General features: G+C 34.7%; 2 protein-coding genes across 3 annotated transcripts; one reads left to right on the top strand and one right to left on the bottom strand.

Moving 5' to 3' along the window:
• Positions 1 to 2,459: 2,459 nt before the first annotated feature.
• On the top strand, positions 2,460 to 6,210 carry LOC111792785 (NEDD8-conjugating enzyme Ubc12-like). Of its 2 annotated transcripts, none has more exons than XM_023674369.1 (6): positions 2,460 to 2,642; positions 3,771 to 3,894; positions 4,603 to 4,711; positions 5,024 to 5,102; positions 5,188 to 5,304; positions 5,688 to 6,210. In XM_023674369.1, exons 2-6 carry the CDS (start codon positions 3,786 to 3,788, stop codon positions 5,823 to 5,825), a joined length of 552 nt encoding a protein of 183 aa, XP_023530137.1. In that variant the 5' UTR covers positions 2,460 to 2,642; positions 3,771 to 3,785; the 3' UTR covers positions 5,826 to 6,210. The 2 variants fall into 2 exon arrangements, with proteins under 2 accessions (XP_023530137.1, XP_023530138.1); XM_023674370.1 differs by lacking the exon at positions 2,460 to 2,642 and adding an exon at positions 2,755 to 2,840.
• Positions 6,211 to 6,919: 709 nt separating this feature from the next.
• LOC111792777 (deSI-like protein At4g17486) lies at positions 6,920 to 9,448 on the bottom strand. The gene is made up of 4 exons (XM_023674360.1): positions 9,146 to 9,448; positions 8,809 to 9,029; positions 8,418 to 8,705; positions 6,920 to 7,395 (listed from the first exon to the last, which is right to left on the bottom strand). The coding sequence occupies exons 2-4, from the start codon at positions 9,014 to 9,016 to the stop codon at positions 7,151 to 7,153; spliced, it is 741 nt and encodes a 246-aa protein (XP_023530128.1). The 5' UTR covers positions 9,017 to 9,029; positions 9,146 to 9,448; the 3' UTR covers positions 6,920 to 7,150.
• Between the last annotated feature and the right edge of the window lie 4,705 nt (positions 9,449 to 14,153).

Raw genomic sequence — 14,153 nt, 5'->3', positions numbered from 1 at the left:
ATGTTTTGTGTGTGATTGCATTGCTAACTCGAATGACTTATTGAATATTTCTTAAGATACTCAAGTCATGTGCTACTCTCATATTTTTCAGATAAAAGTAAAGCTCCCATCCACCTATAATGGTGAACCCTGGGAAGGCTATGAAAGTAATGATAGGTCATGATAGGACATTAGAAAGCATGATAGGTTTTTTTTAATGTAATGTACTTTATATTAATATAAACTATGATAGGTTTAATTTCATATTTTGAATTGAATACGTAAGTTTATGACTTTATTTTTTTTTTAAAATATTTATTATCAACTTCTGCGTATATGATTAAGTATACATAGGATAACGTCACTGGGTTAAGAAAACTAGAGGTGCTACATTTCATCTTTTTATACGTGTTTCAATCAAATCAGACATGTACATGAAGGGAAAAATAGCTTACACCATTTTAGTTTCGATATCTAATAGTCACTCATATAATTTTTTATAAGTTTTAAAATTAGTTTTTTTTTTAACTCATTTTTTCTTTATTAAATTTTGGTGTCTTTTCTTACCTAAAAATTATTATTATTGTGAAACCAATTTTGATTAAGAAACTAACTTCAAATAATTAAGTTTAAACTTTTTTTGACAACCAAAAGTAAGGAGACCAAAATCATATATTAACTATAAAATAATACAAATTTCAAAGTGGAAACTTCTTTTATTATCAATTATAATGATAAAATAATACAAATAATAAGTTTAAAACTTGGTCTTTGCTTATTTTATTTTTTATTTGTATATATATTTTCAAAAATTAAGTCAAAGTTTTAAAAATTAAAAAAACTGTTTTCAAAATTTTATTTTTATTATTAAAATTTATTTTAAAATTTAAATATTTTCTTTAAAAAAATGAAATTTATGGTAGAAAAATGACAAAATAATAATAATAATAATTTAAAAAAAAAAACTCCTAAAAATCAGTACCTATAATCTAACAATTAGTTTTTTAAAGTTGACCAAGGGTTCAGTTTGTGTTACCATAAAAGAAAAAAAGAANTAGTGTTCGATCTTTGTATAAATTTTAACAATCAACCCATCAACCACCCAATTCAACTTAACTCGGCTAATTCAACCTAACTCGATTAGTGCAATCTACTCTAGAGGCAAGCACCCGACCCATTATCTCCAGCTTGGCCCAGACTCGAACAAACAAGCCATCAGCTCATGCTCACCCTAGTCACATGAACGTGCGCCCCATTACTCAAGCTTAAGCTAAAGCAAGCGCACAACCCAAGCATCTCCCAAGCCGTCTAGTGCATGTGACTTCGTCAATTGGTTCTCCAAGCCACAGTTCGTCGTCAACTTAGCTCAGTTGCCACCCCTGTTCGTGTTTTCGAGTCATTTTCGGCTTTTCCCTTAGCTTGACTTAGCATAACGATTCTAATGGGCATTTTGAACACCGTCCTACTATTTTGGATCATCTAGGAGCTATTTTGACATAATTGGAAGCGTTTGAGGTCATTAAGACCACGAGTTAGAGCCAAGTTGGATCAATTAAAGAGATTAGATGAAGTTGGTATTTTGATTATGTCTAGCTAAGATGTTGTGGAATGTCATAGGTGGAACCAAACCTCAATAAGCAGAATCAAACTAACATTGATTCAAAGAATTTAGTTATTTCGGCTTAGGCCAACATGTGAATGAGATTATTGTTGGAATGTCTTTGGACTAAGGTGGATGGATGGACAGTATGATGTATAATTAACATTTAATTTGTGGATTATTTACTTGTTATTACTTGAAATTTTATATGTTTATGAACGGTTGAATACTTCTAATTTCATTGACTCGTGTATATTGTGGTACCATGATTACGTTATGCCCTATAAGACACTTAATTAACTATATATAATAAGTATGATTACTTGCAGTTTGTGGACTATTCATATTAACGGTTAAATAAATATTTATAATACACTTGATTAAAAATATTTTAATAATTTCACTTAATAAAAATAAATTAACTAATAATAATTTCAATAACAATCCATTTTTTAATTTAATTTATTCTAAATATTTAATTATAATAAATCAATAATAAATTTTTAAATAATATTTAATTTATTTTAACAAAAAAATATTAAATAATAAATTAGTTATTTAGTTTAATTTATTTTAACAATAGTTAATTATCTAGATAATATAATAAATTTTTAGAAAATATTCAATAATATTTTTCAGATGATAATGGTAGGGGTGCAGAACGACAAACGTGAGTCACGAAACAGGAGATAGCTTCCCTTTACTCTGGTCCCTCCTCCACAGAAACGACGCAATGCCACAGTGAGTCGACCGAGCTGTCACTCACCATACCTACGTGGCGCTTTCTGATAGGCTACCTGGAAGGAAGGTGAAGTAAGTTTTTGACGTGGTGTGGATGACGCCGGTCCTCAGTGGAAGCTCGAAAGCGAAGGGATCCGAATTTGGCCCTGGAAAGCGTACGACGATAATTTCACAGAGAGAGAGAGAGAGAGAGAGAGAGAGAGAGCTCTGAATCAAACCCATCTTCCTCCGTTCTCTCCCACTTTCTACACGCTTTCTTTCTTCCCAACCTCTGCTTCAGCTTTATCCTTTCGAGAATTGGTTTCTACTCGTTCGAATCCAGGCAAGCTTTAGTCTCCTCTCTGTTCTTTTGTTTTCTTTCTGCTGCGATCGGCTCCATTTCTGTTTCAGCTTGCTTTCATTTTCTTTTTCATTCTCGATTGATTGATTGATTGATCCAGGGTTGGAGCTTCATTGATTTTGTGTTAGTGTTTTATGCGTGTCGAATGAGGCGTATCTTGATTACGCCTTGCATCATTAGGTATTGCTGCGTTGTTATGAGAACCTAATTGCTTTGGTTTTTTTTTTAATTGATTTTTTTTTTTTTTTGGTGATTTTTTATGGTGTTGGATAATGTTCTATGCGGATGTTTCTGATTTTTGTTTTCATTGCTTTGATCGCTCTAATCTTCTGCGTCGTCTATTTGACGATTGGAAAGTAATTAACGAGTTTACGCTTTGTTCTCTTCTGTTCTGTTCTGTTTGTTTGTTTTGTAATTGAGTTTGCTAGCACATGGCGCTGGATATCTAGTATTTGCTATCCCGATCAGTTATTGTGATCCAGTTGATTCTTGATTCTTGATTCGATGGCTATGCAACGATGTACTAGGAATAGATGTGGCATGCTGGCTGGAAAATGCGTGGAAATTTTTCTAGGGAACTTTGGGGTTTGTTTTAGCAATTGTTAATGCAATATTCTTCTTTATTTAGGAATGTCGATTTTGCTTCTTCCACGGTGTTATTGTCATTCATAACTGATTTGAATGTTGTTAGACCTCAAGTCTTTGCTGTTTCGATTTACGGTTTTTGAAATGGCAACCGATGATACATTTTTGTAATCTGCAGTGTTGTAATTTGATTTCAGTTCATTCGTTGTGTTTTTATATGGTACAGTTGAATTTATTGTTAATAACCACCCTCTACCGTCTTTGCTATTCAAATTTACTGCCCTTGAAGTGGCAGTTAAGAAGAAAAAAACGTTTTATCATCTGCAGTCTTATAATTTGATTGAGATTAGTGTAAATATTTAGTTGTTGGGTCTTGATATATATATATAGGAATTCTACTACTCAATTGGCTGAATTTATTATTCTCAATTTTATCCAGTACCCATGTCTTCTACTTTTTGACAAAAAGCTTTTTGGAATACTTTGATCTGGCAGTGCTCCAAATTTGATATCCTATTTATACAGTACCCTGCAGGAACGATGATTAAGCTTTTTAAAGTGAAGGAAAAGCAGAGAGAGATCGCAAAAAACGCCGATGGAAAACCTCCTGTCAAGAAGCAATCTGCAGGAGAATTGCGTCTTCAAAAAGGTAGAGCCTAGTTACTTCATTTTCATTTTCATCTTCTGTGAACAACTTTTGCCTTGAAGCCATAAGTTCTGTGGTTTGTAGATTGTTAATGTTAGTTATGCTTTTGCTAGAGCTATTTTTCGGAAAACCTGTTTGGTTTGTTGTATTTATTGCATCCATAGTCTTCACTAATGTTCGGATCAGGTTTGTTTTATGGATTTTCTTAAATTTTAAATATGATATTGCATGCAAGGCCATGAAGACATAGATCATCTTTTGGTCCAGTCCCAGCTATCCTCATTCCTGGTGAAACTTCTATTTTAAATCTCCTATCAGTCTAGAATTTACAATTGTCAGCTGAATGAGTTTAGAGATATCCTTGAGCGGGCCGTATCTTGTGTCATAATGCAGTCAAAGCTCTGGTTTCTTCATAGCTTCATCTCGACGTACAATCTAGAAGTTTTTTATTTATCATTATTATTATTATCCTTTTTTTTTTTTTAACTATTTTAGTTTAGTAGTTTATGTATTAAAGAAAACTGGAATATCTTTTTTAACCTATGTGGCTTTGAGCGTAAGATGCTTTTTATCTTCTTGAGTTTTGCTTTCTTTCCTTAGTGATATGTCTCTTATCCCATGTATGTAGATATAAATATGATATAAACATTAATCAATTTTCCATTCACTACGGAATAATATGGCTATGTGCTTGTGTTGTTTTAATTGTAGATATCAGTGAACTGAACCTGCCAAAAACATGTAGTATATCCTTTCCTAATGGCAAGGATGAGTTGATGAACTTTGAGGTCACTATTCATCCTGATGAAGGATATTATCTGTAAGTAGTCTCTTGAAAATATTGTTTTTCAATTTAGTTGCAATATATGCTTCTTAAGTTGAAATGTACGTGTAAGACATCACACTTCCCGAATCTCAGACATGGATGGATGTCATATCATTTCCATCAATGAGGTATCAATAGAACTTTGCATTGGACTTGGTTCAAATGCATTTAAGCTGTGTATTGAAAAATTGCTTTTTTCAGGGTTTAATCATCATTTCTTTGTTAAGATATTTGTTCCTCCCTTCCACCCAGAGTAGCTGTTCCCTTGTAATGAACATTAAAAGTCCCTTGATTTTGTGTTAACAGAGGTGGTACATTTCTCTTCTCTTTCCAAGTTTCCCCTGTCTACCCTCACGAGCCACCAAAAGTGAAGTGCAAGACAAAGGTAACTATGCTGATCTTGTTCATTTACTTTTGTGTTTTTTAATTATTCTGAAAGTAGGCTTATAGATAACATGTGTGACTTGCAGGTGTATCATCCTAATATCGACTTGGAAGGAAACGTTTGTCTCAATATTTTAAGAGAGGACTGGAAGCCCGTTCTGAATATCAACACTATAATATACGGATTATTTCATCTTTTCACGGTATTTATGATTGTACTAATTATATGCCTTCAAAATTAGGCTTAAAATCTATTAAAGCATTCAATTTTCGTACTTATTTGTTTTAGTCCCTAAGTTTTCAATTGCTTTGTTTTAATCCTTACACGTCTTCGATCGTTTTGTTCTAATTCTGTACTTTGCATTAATTATGTCCAAGAAAGTGAACTTTTTTTGGAACCTAATGTGAAACTCGCTGCTTCAAACATTTATCTATGTAAATGTTTACTCATAAGACTAAAATGGGTTTTATAGGAAGTTTAGGAATTGAAATAAAATATTACCAAAATGGAATGAGAACAAGTTCAAAGAACAAAATAAATTTGAACCTTGAAGTTGCTAACTTTTTATTTTTTCGATTTTTGCAGCAACCAAATCATGAAGACCCCCTCAACCACGATGCCGCTGCTGTTTTGAGGGATAACCCAAAGATGTTCGAATCCAATGTGCGAAGAGCCATGGCTGGGGGTTACGTGGGGCACACTTTCTTCACACGTTGCATGTAGATTCTACATGAATTGTAAAGCACCAGATACATTATTCGAAAGCACGGACTCGGCAAGGTTGTCGAACTTCTGTGGTAAGACGACGTGTTTAGAGGACTTTCTGATCATCATCGACGCAGCATGAAGTCGTTAGTGATGCAGGTGGAACTTTGTTGTGTGTTTGCAGTATTGGTTTCAAATGGAAGTTGGACTGGGAACTGAAACTCTTATCTGTGTATGTATTTCCTCTAATTTATGTTTAAAGACAGATTGCTCGAAGTATAAGGTATGTTTTTGGAGCCTCCCTTCTTTTTCTTTATCAGAGTCTCTACAACTGTGGATGTAAATTTACTGAACGGAATCACTATGATTTATTTCCTTATATATTTCAAGTTTGTAAAACAAATCTCTGTTAGTTTCACTGTTTTTTTGTCATCATCACGAGATTGGAAAGCTTTTATCATCTTTTATCTTTATTTTGTCAAACCCTTTATCTCAATGGCCACTCCGATCGTGTTGCTCCAATGATTGTGTAATTGAAAAGCTTTTTGGGCCAAGTGACAGAAATCTCAGGGAACCATTTAGTTAAATGGGAGGTAAAATTTAGTTCTTATCAAACTAAAGCTCTCACAAATAATGTCTATGGTGAGAAGATTTTATCGAACTATAGAGATGATTTACAAGTTTTAAGTTTTATCGAGTCATTTTAGCAAGATATTAGCAAATTTCAACCCTTAAGCCGAAACTAATACTGGAAGTAACACGAAACAGGGAAAGACTGCATATGAATTGAGAGATACAGTGATGTCTCACATTGGTTAGGAAGGAGCACAAACTACCGTTTATAAAGGTTATAAGAGTGTGGAAACGTTTATAAGGGTTATAAGAGTGTGGAAACCTTCCCCTCTTAGGTTGGTTGGGGAGGAGCACAAACCACCATTTATAAGGGCGTGGAAACCTTCCCCGGAGACCACCATTTATAAGGATTATAAGGGTGTGGAAACACACCTTCCCCTAGCCGGAAGCCTGAAAGGGAAAGCCCAAAGAAGACAATATTTGCTACCTGTGGATCTGGGTCGTTACAAATACATAAATAGATTCTTTCTTTTCCCCGAAAGAACAAACTTTATAATAAAACCAGAAGAAGCTAAATATACAAGAAAAAATGATTGTGCAGTCTGTTTGAATTACTATGAACTGCTGTGGTGCTACCACATTCACAATGAATACTCTAGAACTTAAGGGAACCAAATATTCCAGCTGCAAATCTTCTGTGCCAAAACGAGGCGAAATCTCTCGCCTGGATCGAAAAAATGGCAGCAAAGAAGCAAGCGGAGTGTTTGTTGTCAGCGTTCCTTCATCGAACGACTTCTCGTCCCTTTGAGCTCCCATGGTGGCAGACAGCCTTTATAGTGAGAGTGAAGAAACAATGAAGACATTGAAACTTCGCGTTGATGCATTGAAATCGACGTGAAACAACCAAAAGTCGTTCGTAATCGTTTCTTTTCGTTGTCATATCCTTGGAAATTTGAGTCGTGTGGAACAGTTGAAGTCTTGAGAGCCTTGGGGAGCATGCAGTTACATAGATATCCTGCAACATAGAACTTAAACAGTGATTCTCAAGAATGAAAGGCATTAGACGCAGCATATCAGTTCAAAATAAAAAATGAATCTTCTTTGTATACATTTTAAAACTTGAAGGAAGGCTGAAAGGAAAGCCCAAAGAGTACAATATCTATTAGTGGTAGGCTTGGACTGTTACAAATGGTATCAGAGTTAGAGATCGAGTAGTATGCTAGTGAGGATTTTGTGCCCTCAATGGGGTGGATTGTGAGATCCCACATTTTCTTATAAGGGTGTGGAAACCAAACTTTCCCTAGTAGACGTAGAAGCCTCTAACCTCTCCCTAGAACGAAGCATAACCTCTCCCTAGAACGAAACATTCTTTATAAGTGTGTGTAAACCTCTTCATAGTATAAGTGTGTGTAAACCTCTCCCTAGTATAAATGTGTGTAAACCTCTCTCTAGTATAAGTGTGTGTAAACCTCTCCCTATTTCCCTAGTAGACACGGAGACCTCCTTTTCCTAATAGACGCCTTTTAAAACCTTCTGCATACTGTTTGTATACATTTGGAAAGTAGAAAATTGTGAGATCACACGTTGGTTGGAGAAGAGAACGAAAAATTGTGAGATCCCACCTTGGTTGGAGAGGGGAACAAAGCATTCCTTATAAGAGTGTGGAAACTTTTCCCTACTAGACGTATTTTAAAACCTTGAAGGAAGTCCAGAAGTGAAAGCCCAAGGAGGACAATATCTACTCGCGGTGGACTTGGACCGTTACAAATGGTATTAGAGTCAGACACCGAGTAGTGTGCCAACAAGGACTTTATGCCCTCAGGGGTGGATTGTGAGATCCCACCATTCCCTTTTAAGGGTGTGGAAACCAAACCTTTCCCTAGTAGACGGAGAAGCCTCTAACCTCTCCCTAGAACGAAGCATTCTTTATAAATGCGTAAACCTCTCTCTAGTAGACGCGTTTTAAATCCTTGAAGGAAGCCAAGCCACGCGTAGGAAAAGCTAAAGAAGAGAGAAGGGAAAGCTATGTTGAGTTACCTATTCTGGCAAGCCGATTCACCCATTTGGGTATGTGTTTCCCAGTGAGCTTGTAGCAAATATCCTCACAAAAATGGTTGCAGTTCTTAACAATCAAATGGTACATATCGCCATTGTAATTGGCAGAATTACGCTCCATGAACTCTCGAAATTGAACAGGATCCAAGCAAGTGGTACCCATCAAAATTGACTTCCTAAACTTAAACCCCGGACAACATCGAGGCTCAACCTCAAACACACCACTCGTCGGATACTCATGAGCTCCAAACGCATATTCCACACCATGAACTGTAAGAGCACATAAAAACCACACACACAATCAGGAACAACAACAACAACAACAACAATCATTCATTGAAACAATACACAATTCAAGAACAACCCAACAAACCTTGAATCCCAGAATGATATATGCCAACCCCTGCCCAGTAAACACACCCATTCACAGTCGTCAAGTCATACACATTCAGATAAACTGGAGTGTTTCCTGGACCATATCTCGATGCCCTTTTCGAAAAGATACAAAAGTGAGAGCTCGATTCCCCCCTCAAATGGAGAGGTATCATACAATTCCATCCCTTCTCTGATATATACTTCATGTAGTTTCAATCTCTACAATAAGGACTCAAATTTTTACACACATTCATGAAAAACAATGGCTGAATCAAGAGCTAAACATCACAAACATCCCAGAAATGAGATCTATTTACAGAGCAGAGAAACCAAACCTTGGAACAGAGGGCAGCCGGTTTCCGGTGACCGGAAGTGGGAGAGAGGCAATATAAATGAAGAAGAAATTTGCCTTTGGTTTAGAAAAAAGATGGGTTTTGCATTTTGGTAAGAAGCATTAATGGGCAGAGGCCATTTATGTTTTTTCCGGCGAGAGAGAGCGGCGGAGAGCGGAAATGGAAGGCGGAAAGGTGGGAGAGAAGGAGAAGAGGGCGGAGAGAAATGGGAAATGGTGGTGTGTGATGGACGAGAGTGAAAGGCAAGAAAGGAAATGAGAGGAAAAAGAGGAAAACGAAGAAAGAGAAGAAAAGAATGTCTGAGAAATTGGGAACTAATAAAAGATGGAAACTTTGAAACGAAACTCTGTCTCTTCTTCCATTTCACAGTTTGACTGCCTCACTTTTTAAAGTGAATGAATTTCATCAAATTTCCCTTTCCAATTCTTTACTCCCCATTTTGTTCATTTATTCATTTACTTTTATGACAGACCGTATTAATAAATTGAGCTATGTTCATGTTGCTTTTGTTACGAACGATCTTATTGTTCTAATTATTAACTTTTGATTATGTTGAGCTCGAACCTAGTTTAAAAGAAAAAAGGAAGAGGACGAGGATGGAGAAAGAGATGTGCAATTCTCTGTTTTGTTCAAACTCAGAATTTAAAAGATGAAAATTCACATGCTTTTCCTTTTTTTCTCTTTTCTTTTTCTTAATATTTTATTTATTTTTTTACAGATATATTAATTTAATATAATATTGTGTACGTTTGTTAGGCTTCTCGAATAATTTGGGAACCAATTTAGAAATTTAGATAAATGAGATTGGGGATGAGATTATATTTCTGGTCTCCGTACTTTGTTTTTAATATATTGTAATATTTAAATTGAAGTTAAACTGTTTTAATTGTTAAAGACTAAATTGTAATATTAAATTTTGAATTCCTAAAAATTATGATTAATTAAGATTTTTTAATTTTAAAATTATAATTTTTGAAAAGAATAATAAACGCCGAAATTCAAACGGAACTCATTCCACTAAAATAAATGAAAATTTTTGTATTAATAGAAATTGAGATAGATGGTGGGTGTTGGAGGATGAAAGTCTCACATCCGCTAATTTAGGGAATGTTCATGTGTTTATAATTAAAGAATACTATCTCCATTATCTCCATTGGTTTGAGGCCTTTTGGTAAGTCTTGCAAAGCCATGAGAGCTTATGCTCAAAGCGGACAATATCATACCATTGTGGAGAGTCGTGCTCATCTAATCAGGTACCCATACAATCATACTCAATTCTCGAGATCTTCTATAATGTGGAGGGAAAATAAATTGATGAACAAAATTATATTTTAACATATAGTCCACTCACTGTTTATGGTGTACCAATCCATCCCTTAGCCCATTTAACATATTGGGCCACTCACTATTTAGGACTTTTCACATATTTCTTGAGCCCATACCCGCAAGCCCACATTCGTAAGCCCAATTTCACATAGCCCGCATCCACAAGCCCACAAGCCCACAAGCCCACATCCATCCTTAAACACCACCACAAGCTATTTGTAATCCCATAGTTTGTGTAACCCCATATTTTTCATATATCTACTACTATTTCCACTAAGACTTAACACCTCATTGGACCAAGAAAAGAAAGAATGAATCTTGGACAAAAACGGTCACCGAACTTGCCAATGACTCGTAAACATTGTGCATGAACTCGATTTTTATCGAGTATTCGAGATGAATTGTATTGTATATGCTATAATCCTAAAGAAATTGGCTGAAGCAGATCAAGTCTTTGATTTTTTAGTAGGTCTCGAAAACAAGTTTGACAAAAAAACGTTGTCCCCAGAAGAAACAATTTCCCTTATTTGAGTAGAAAAAGGCAGATGAAGCCTTATGCTTAACAAACCATCTAGTCTAAATGCATCGACTTTTGTTGTAATTAAAGATATAAATAACGGATGAGACAATCAATGGAAGAGTAACAAAGACAACTTATGTGTGCCCCACTGGAAAAAACCACTACACCTAAAAGAAGAGTTGTTGGAAGTTGAACGAAATTGTGATTTGGGAACAAACGAAAAATCATCAAATTTAAACATAGAAATAAAAAATGTAAATTGAATATGAATTATACCTTCAAACATTGTCCTTTACCAGAATATGTTAGATGAACACGACTCTCCACAATAGTATGATAACTCTCCACAATGGTATGATATTGTCCACCTTGAGCGTAAGCTCTCATGGCTTTGCTTTGGGCTTCCCAAAAGGCCTCATCCCAATGGAGTTAGTATTCCTCACTTATAAACCCATGATCATTCCCTAAATTAGTCGATGTGTGGGACTTCCATCATCCAACAAAGAGAAGTCTGAATTCTCTAGAGAGAAAGTGTGGAATCCATCATTATAATGGTTCTATTCATCGATAGTTTGGTAGATTTTTGTCAAATCTAGAATAATATATTTGAATATCTAATACGTTAAATATGATATTTTATTTAAATCATATTTAAACATTATAAGAGTGACTAACCCGAGTAAAGTCACGTGCCAGCTCCACATGTCGGCATGTGAGGTGTGTGATGAGTAAGTTGTTTTTTTCTTGTATGACTTTACTGGTAAAAACTTCTTTCGAGGAATGGGCCAGACCGGGTCATTTCTCGAGAACAATAGCTGAATTATATGAAGCCAGTAAGCAAACAGCGAGTCCATGGGTATTCGAACCCGACTAGCCAAAAGCTTGCAAAATTCTAACCTCAGATTCTGCATCCCTCTCTCCTGTGGTATTCCATCACAATTTGGTCAGTTTTCGATCTAATTTTGAAATCCTATTTTCTCGATTTAGGATCAACTTGAAGAATTTTAAAAAATGAAGTCCTTCAAACAAGCCGAAATTGATCAAGTACTACTAATAGTTAAATAATTCAAGTTTAAGATATAATCTTATCTTATCTATTCACTTATTCATTTTGGTATTTACTTTTTAAATTGGATTTTTATACATTCCCTTAGTTTTTAGGATAGAATATTCTTGTTCCTATTTAATTTTTAAGATGAATATCTGTAACTATTGATAGTCATCTATAAATAAACTATAGCCACTCTAGAGTTTTATAGCCAGATATTATGATATATATTCCTTCTCACTTTTTTTTCTTCATGTTCTTCGTTTAAAATTGATTGTATAAGTTGTGCAATTCGAACCCGGTAAAAACCATATGTGTGGGTTTTGATGTTGCGATTGATGGGTTGAGGTTTGGGTAAAGAGATAAGGAGGAGGACCAGGGCAACCACATGACTTTGCAGCAGTCAACGAGGATGACAGTAAAGGAATCTGTATTGGGATGCGTGCAATTTTCACTTTCATTCCGTTGCAATCCATGAATTGAGCATCTGCCCGAAAGAGAATTATTTGTAATATTGGATGATCTTTTAGAAATTTTTTTTAGAATGTATAGGAATAAGGATATAACATGTTTAAAAGAGTGATGTTGGTCTGAAGATTCAAATCTTGGGCATGGAGATACTACAAAAAGTAGCAAAAGTAATCGAACATCAAGATGTTGGGTAACTTTACTCTATTGCATTAACTCCCACTATTATAATTTCCTTTTTAAGTGTATGAGATTGATGCTAGATTAAAATAAAACCATATAGATAGCAACACATCTAACATTATAAAATAATAATTAACATAAAAATATTATTAATATTTTCATCCATAAATCCATATGATATGACATGTATTTATGACGTTGACCGTTGGAAAAAAAAGAAAAGGATGTATTGCTTTCAAACTATAGAGAAGAAAATTCAAAAAAGAAAAGGACTTAAATGAAAATTATTTACGAGTGACCTAATATGTTTTGTCCATTCTTAATAATTGTGAGAACCTTTTAGGAAATTATGTTTTAATTTTTTTTATAAATAATTTTTTGAATGTTTAAGTTTGATATGACATAAAAAAAAAAAAAAAGAACAATCAATTTTTTTTCATCAAGAATGGATGCACCATTAGAAGTGTAAATACTTTTACTTGAACTATGTTCGATCAACCTGAATTTTACGAATTTCACGTGCATTTTATCGAAAAAGAAAATAAAAGATTTTTTAATTAAAATTAGTAGAAATTTAGAGCAAAAAAGAAAAAAAAAATCCACCAAACCCTAGTGGTCTCGAGTTGTAGTGGTACGATTTTGGGTATTTTATGAAGTTTAACAAAATATAACTCATTCACTTTTTTAGGGATTTGTTGATTCTTGTCCATGAATAAAATACGGTACCTATGTTAAATGGGAAGGTTAAATATCATACAAGATATTTGAATATAATAAATTGTAAAATATGATACATGTGGTAAACCATAATTCAAGGCTAAATATCCTTAACTTACCTGTGTAATTTTTAGACTGATCCAAAATAGATGGATCGAAAATCATATGGGTCGAAGCCCCAATGTCCAAAAATCAATTAGCAGCATCGGGTCTAGTAATAGAACAGGACATGTGGAAAGCTTCAACAAGGTGAGCTTGAGCAGAATCAGTTCGAACATACCGTTGGTTGCAACAGTAGCATAATGGCCCTTTGTGTGACATATTTGGCAGCGAGGTGGTTGACGATCCTAACTCGAGTGGGTTCATTCTCAATTGGAAGAATTGTTGCTGTGGAAATGAGAATGATCTTTCTAGTTGCTAAAGGAAGCAGGGTAACTTCCATGGGTTCGACCAAGATTAGTGGCTGTGAATGTCGTAGAAATGGAGTCAGAAGACTCAATGGAGCGTTGGAACAACTCAAAACCTTCAACTTTAGAGACTAAATCTGCAAAACAGGGGAGAGGGGTTAGAGTCATTTAAGTGTAGAAAAGATTGAAAAATCAATGTCAAGTCCACGAAGGAACCAATGCACTTTATCAATGTTCTCGACAGGTCTGCCAATGACATGAAGCTTGGTCACAGATTATTTTGAAGGTATGAACATATTCAGAAACAAGTTTGGTGTTGCG

This window comes from Cucurbita pepo, chromosome LG04 (assembly GCF_002806865.2).
Source record: "Cucurbita pepo subsp. pepo cultivar mu-cu-16 chromosome LG04, ASM280686v2, whole genome shotgun sequence".
Taxonomy (NCBI): Eukaryota; Viridiplantae; Streptophyta; class Magnoliopsida; order Cucurbitales; family Cucurbitaceae; genus Cucurbita; species Cucurbita pepo.
The sequence above is the reverse complement of the archived record's forward strand: the minus strand, read 5'-3'. Positions and strand labels throughout refer to the sequence as shown.

Bases quoted from the DNA above. Each gene is read 5' to 3' on its own strand.
- LOC111792785 (XM_023674369.1), top strand. From the start codon at position 3,786: ATGATTAAGCTTTTTAAAGTGAAGGAAAAGCAGAGAGAGATCGCAAAA. The intron at 3,895-4,602 runs GTAGAGCCTAGT...TTTTAATTGTAG, and splicing joins AGAATTGCGTCTTCAAAAAG to ATATCAGTGAACTGAACCTG. The intron at 4,712-5,023 runs GTAAGTAGTCTC...TTGTGTTAACAG, and splicing joins CCTGATGAAGGATATTATCT to AGGTGGTACATTTCTCTTCT.
- LOC111792777 (XM_023674360.1), bottom strand. From the start codon at position 9,016: ATGAAGTATATATCAGAGAAGGGATGGAATTGTATGATACCTCTCCAT. The intron at 8,706-8,808 runs GTTTGTTGGGTT...GTGCTCTTACAG, and splicing joins ATATCATTCTGGGATTCAAG to TTCATGGTGTGGAATATGCG. The intron at 7,396-8,417 runs GTAACTCAACAT...TCTATGTTGCAG, and splicing joins GAATCGGCTTGCCAGAATAG to GATATCTATGTAACTGCATG.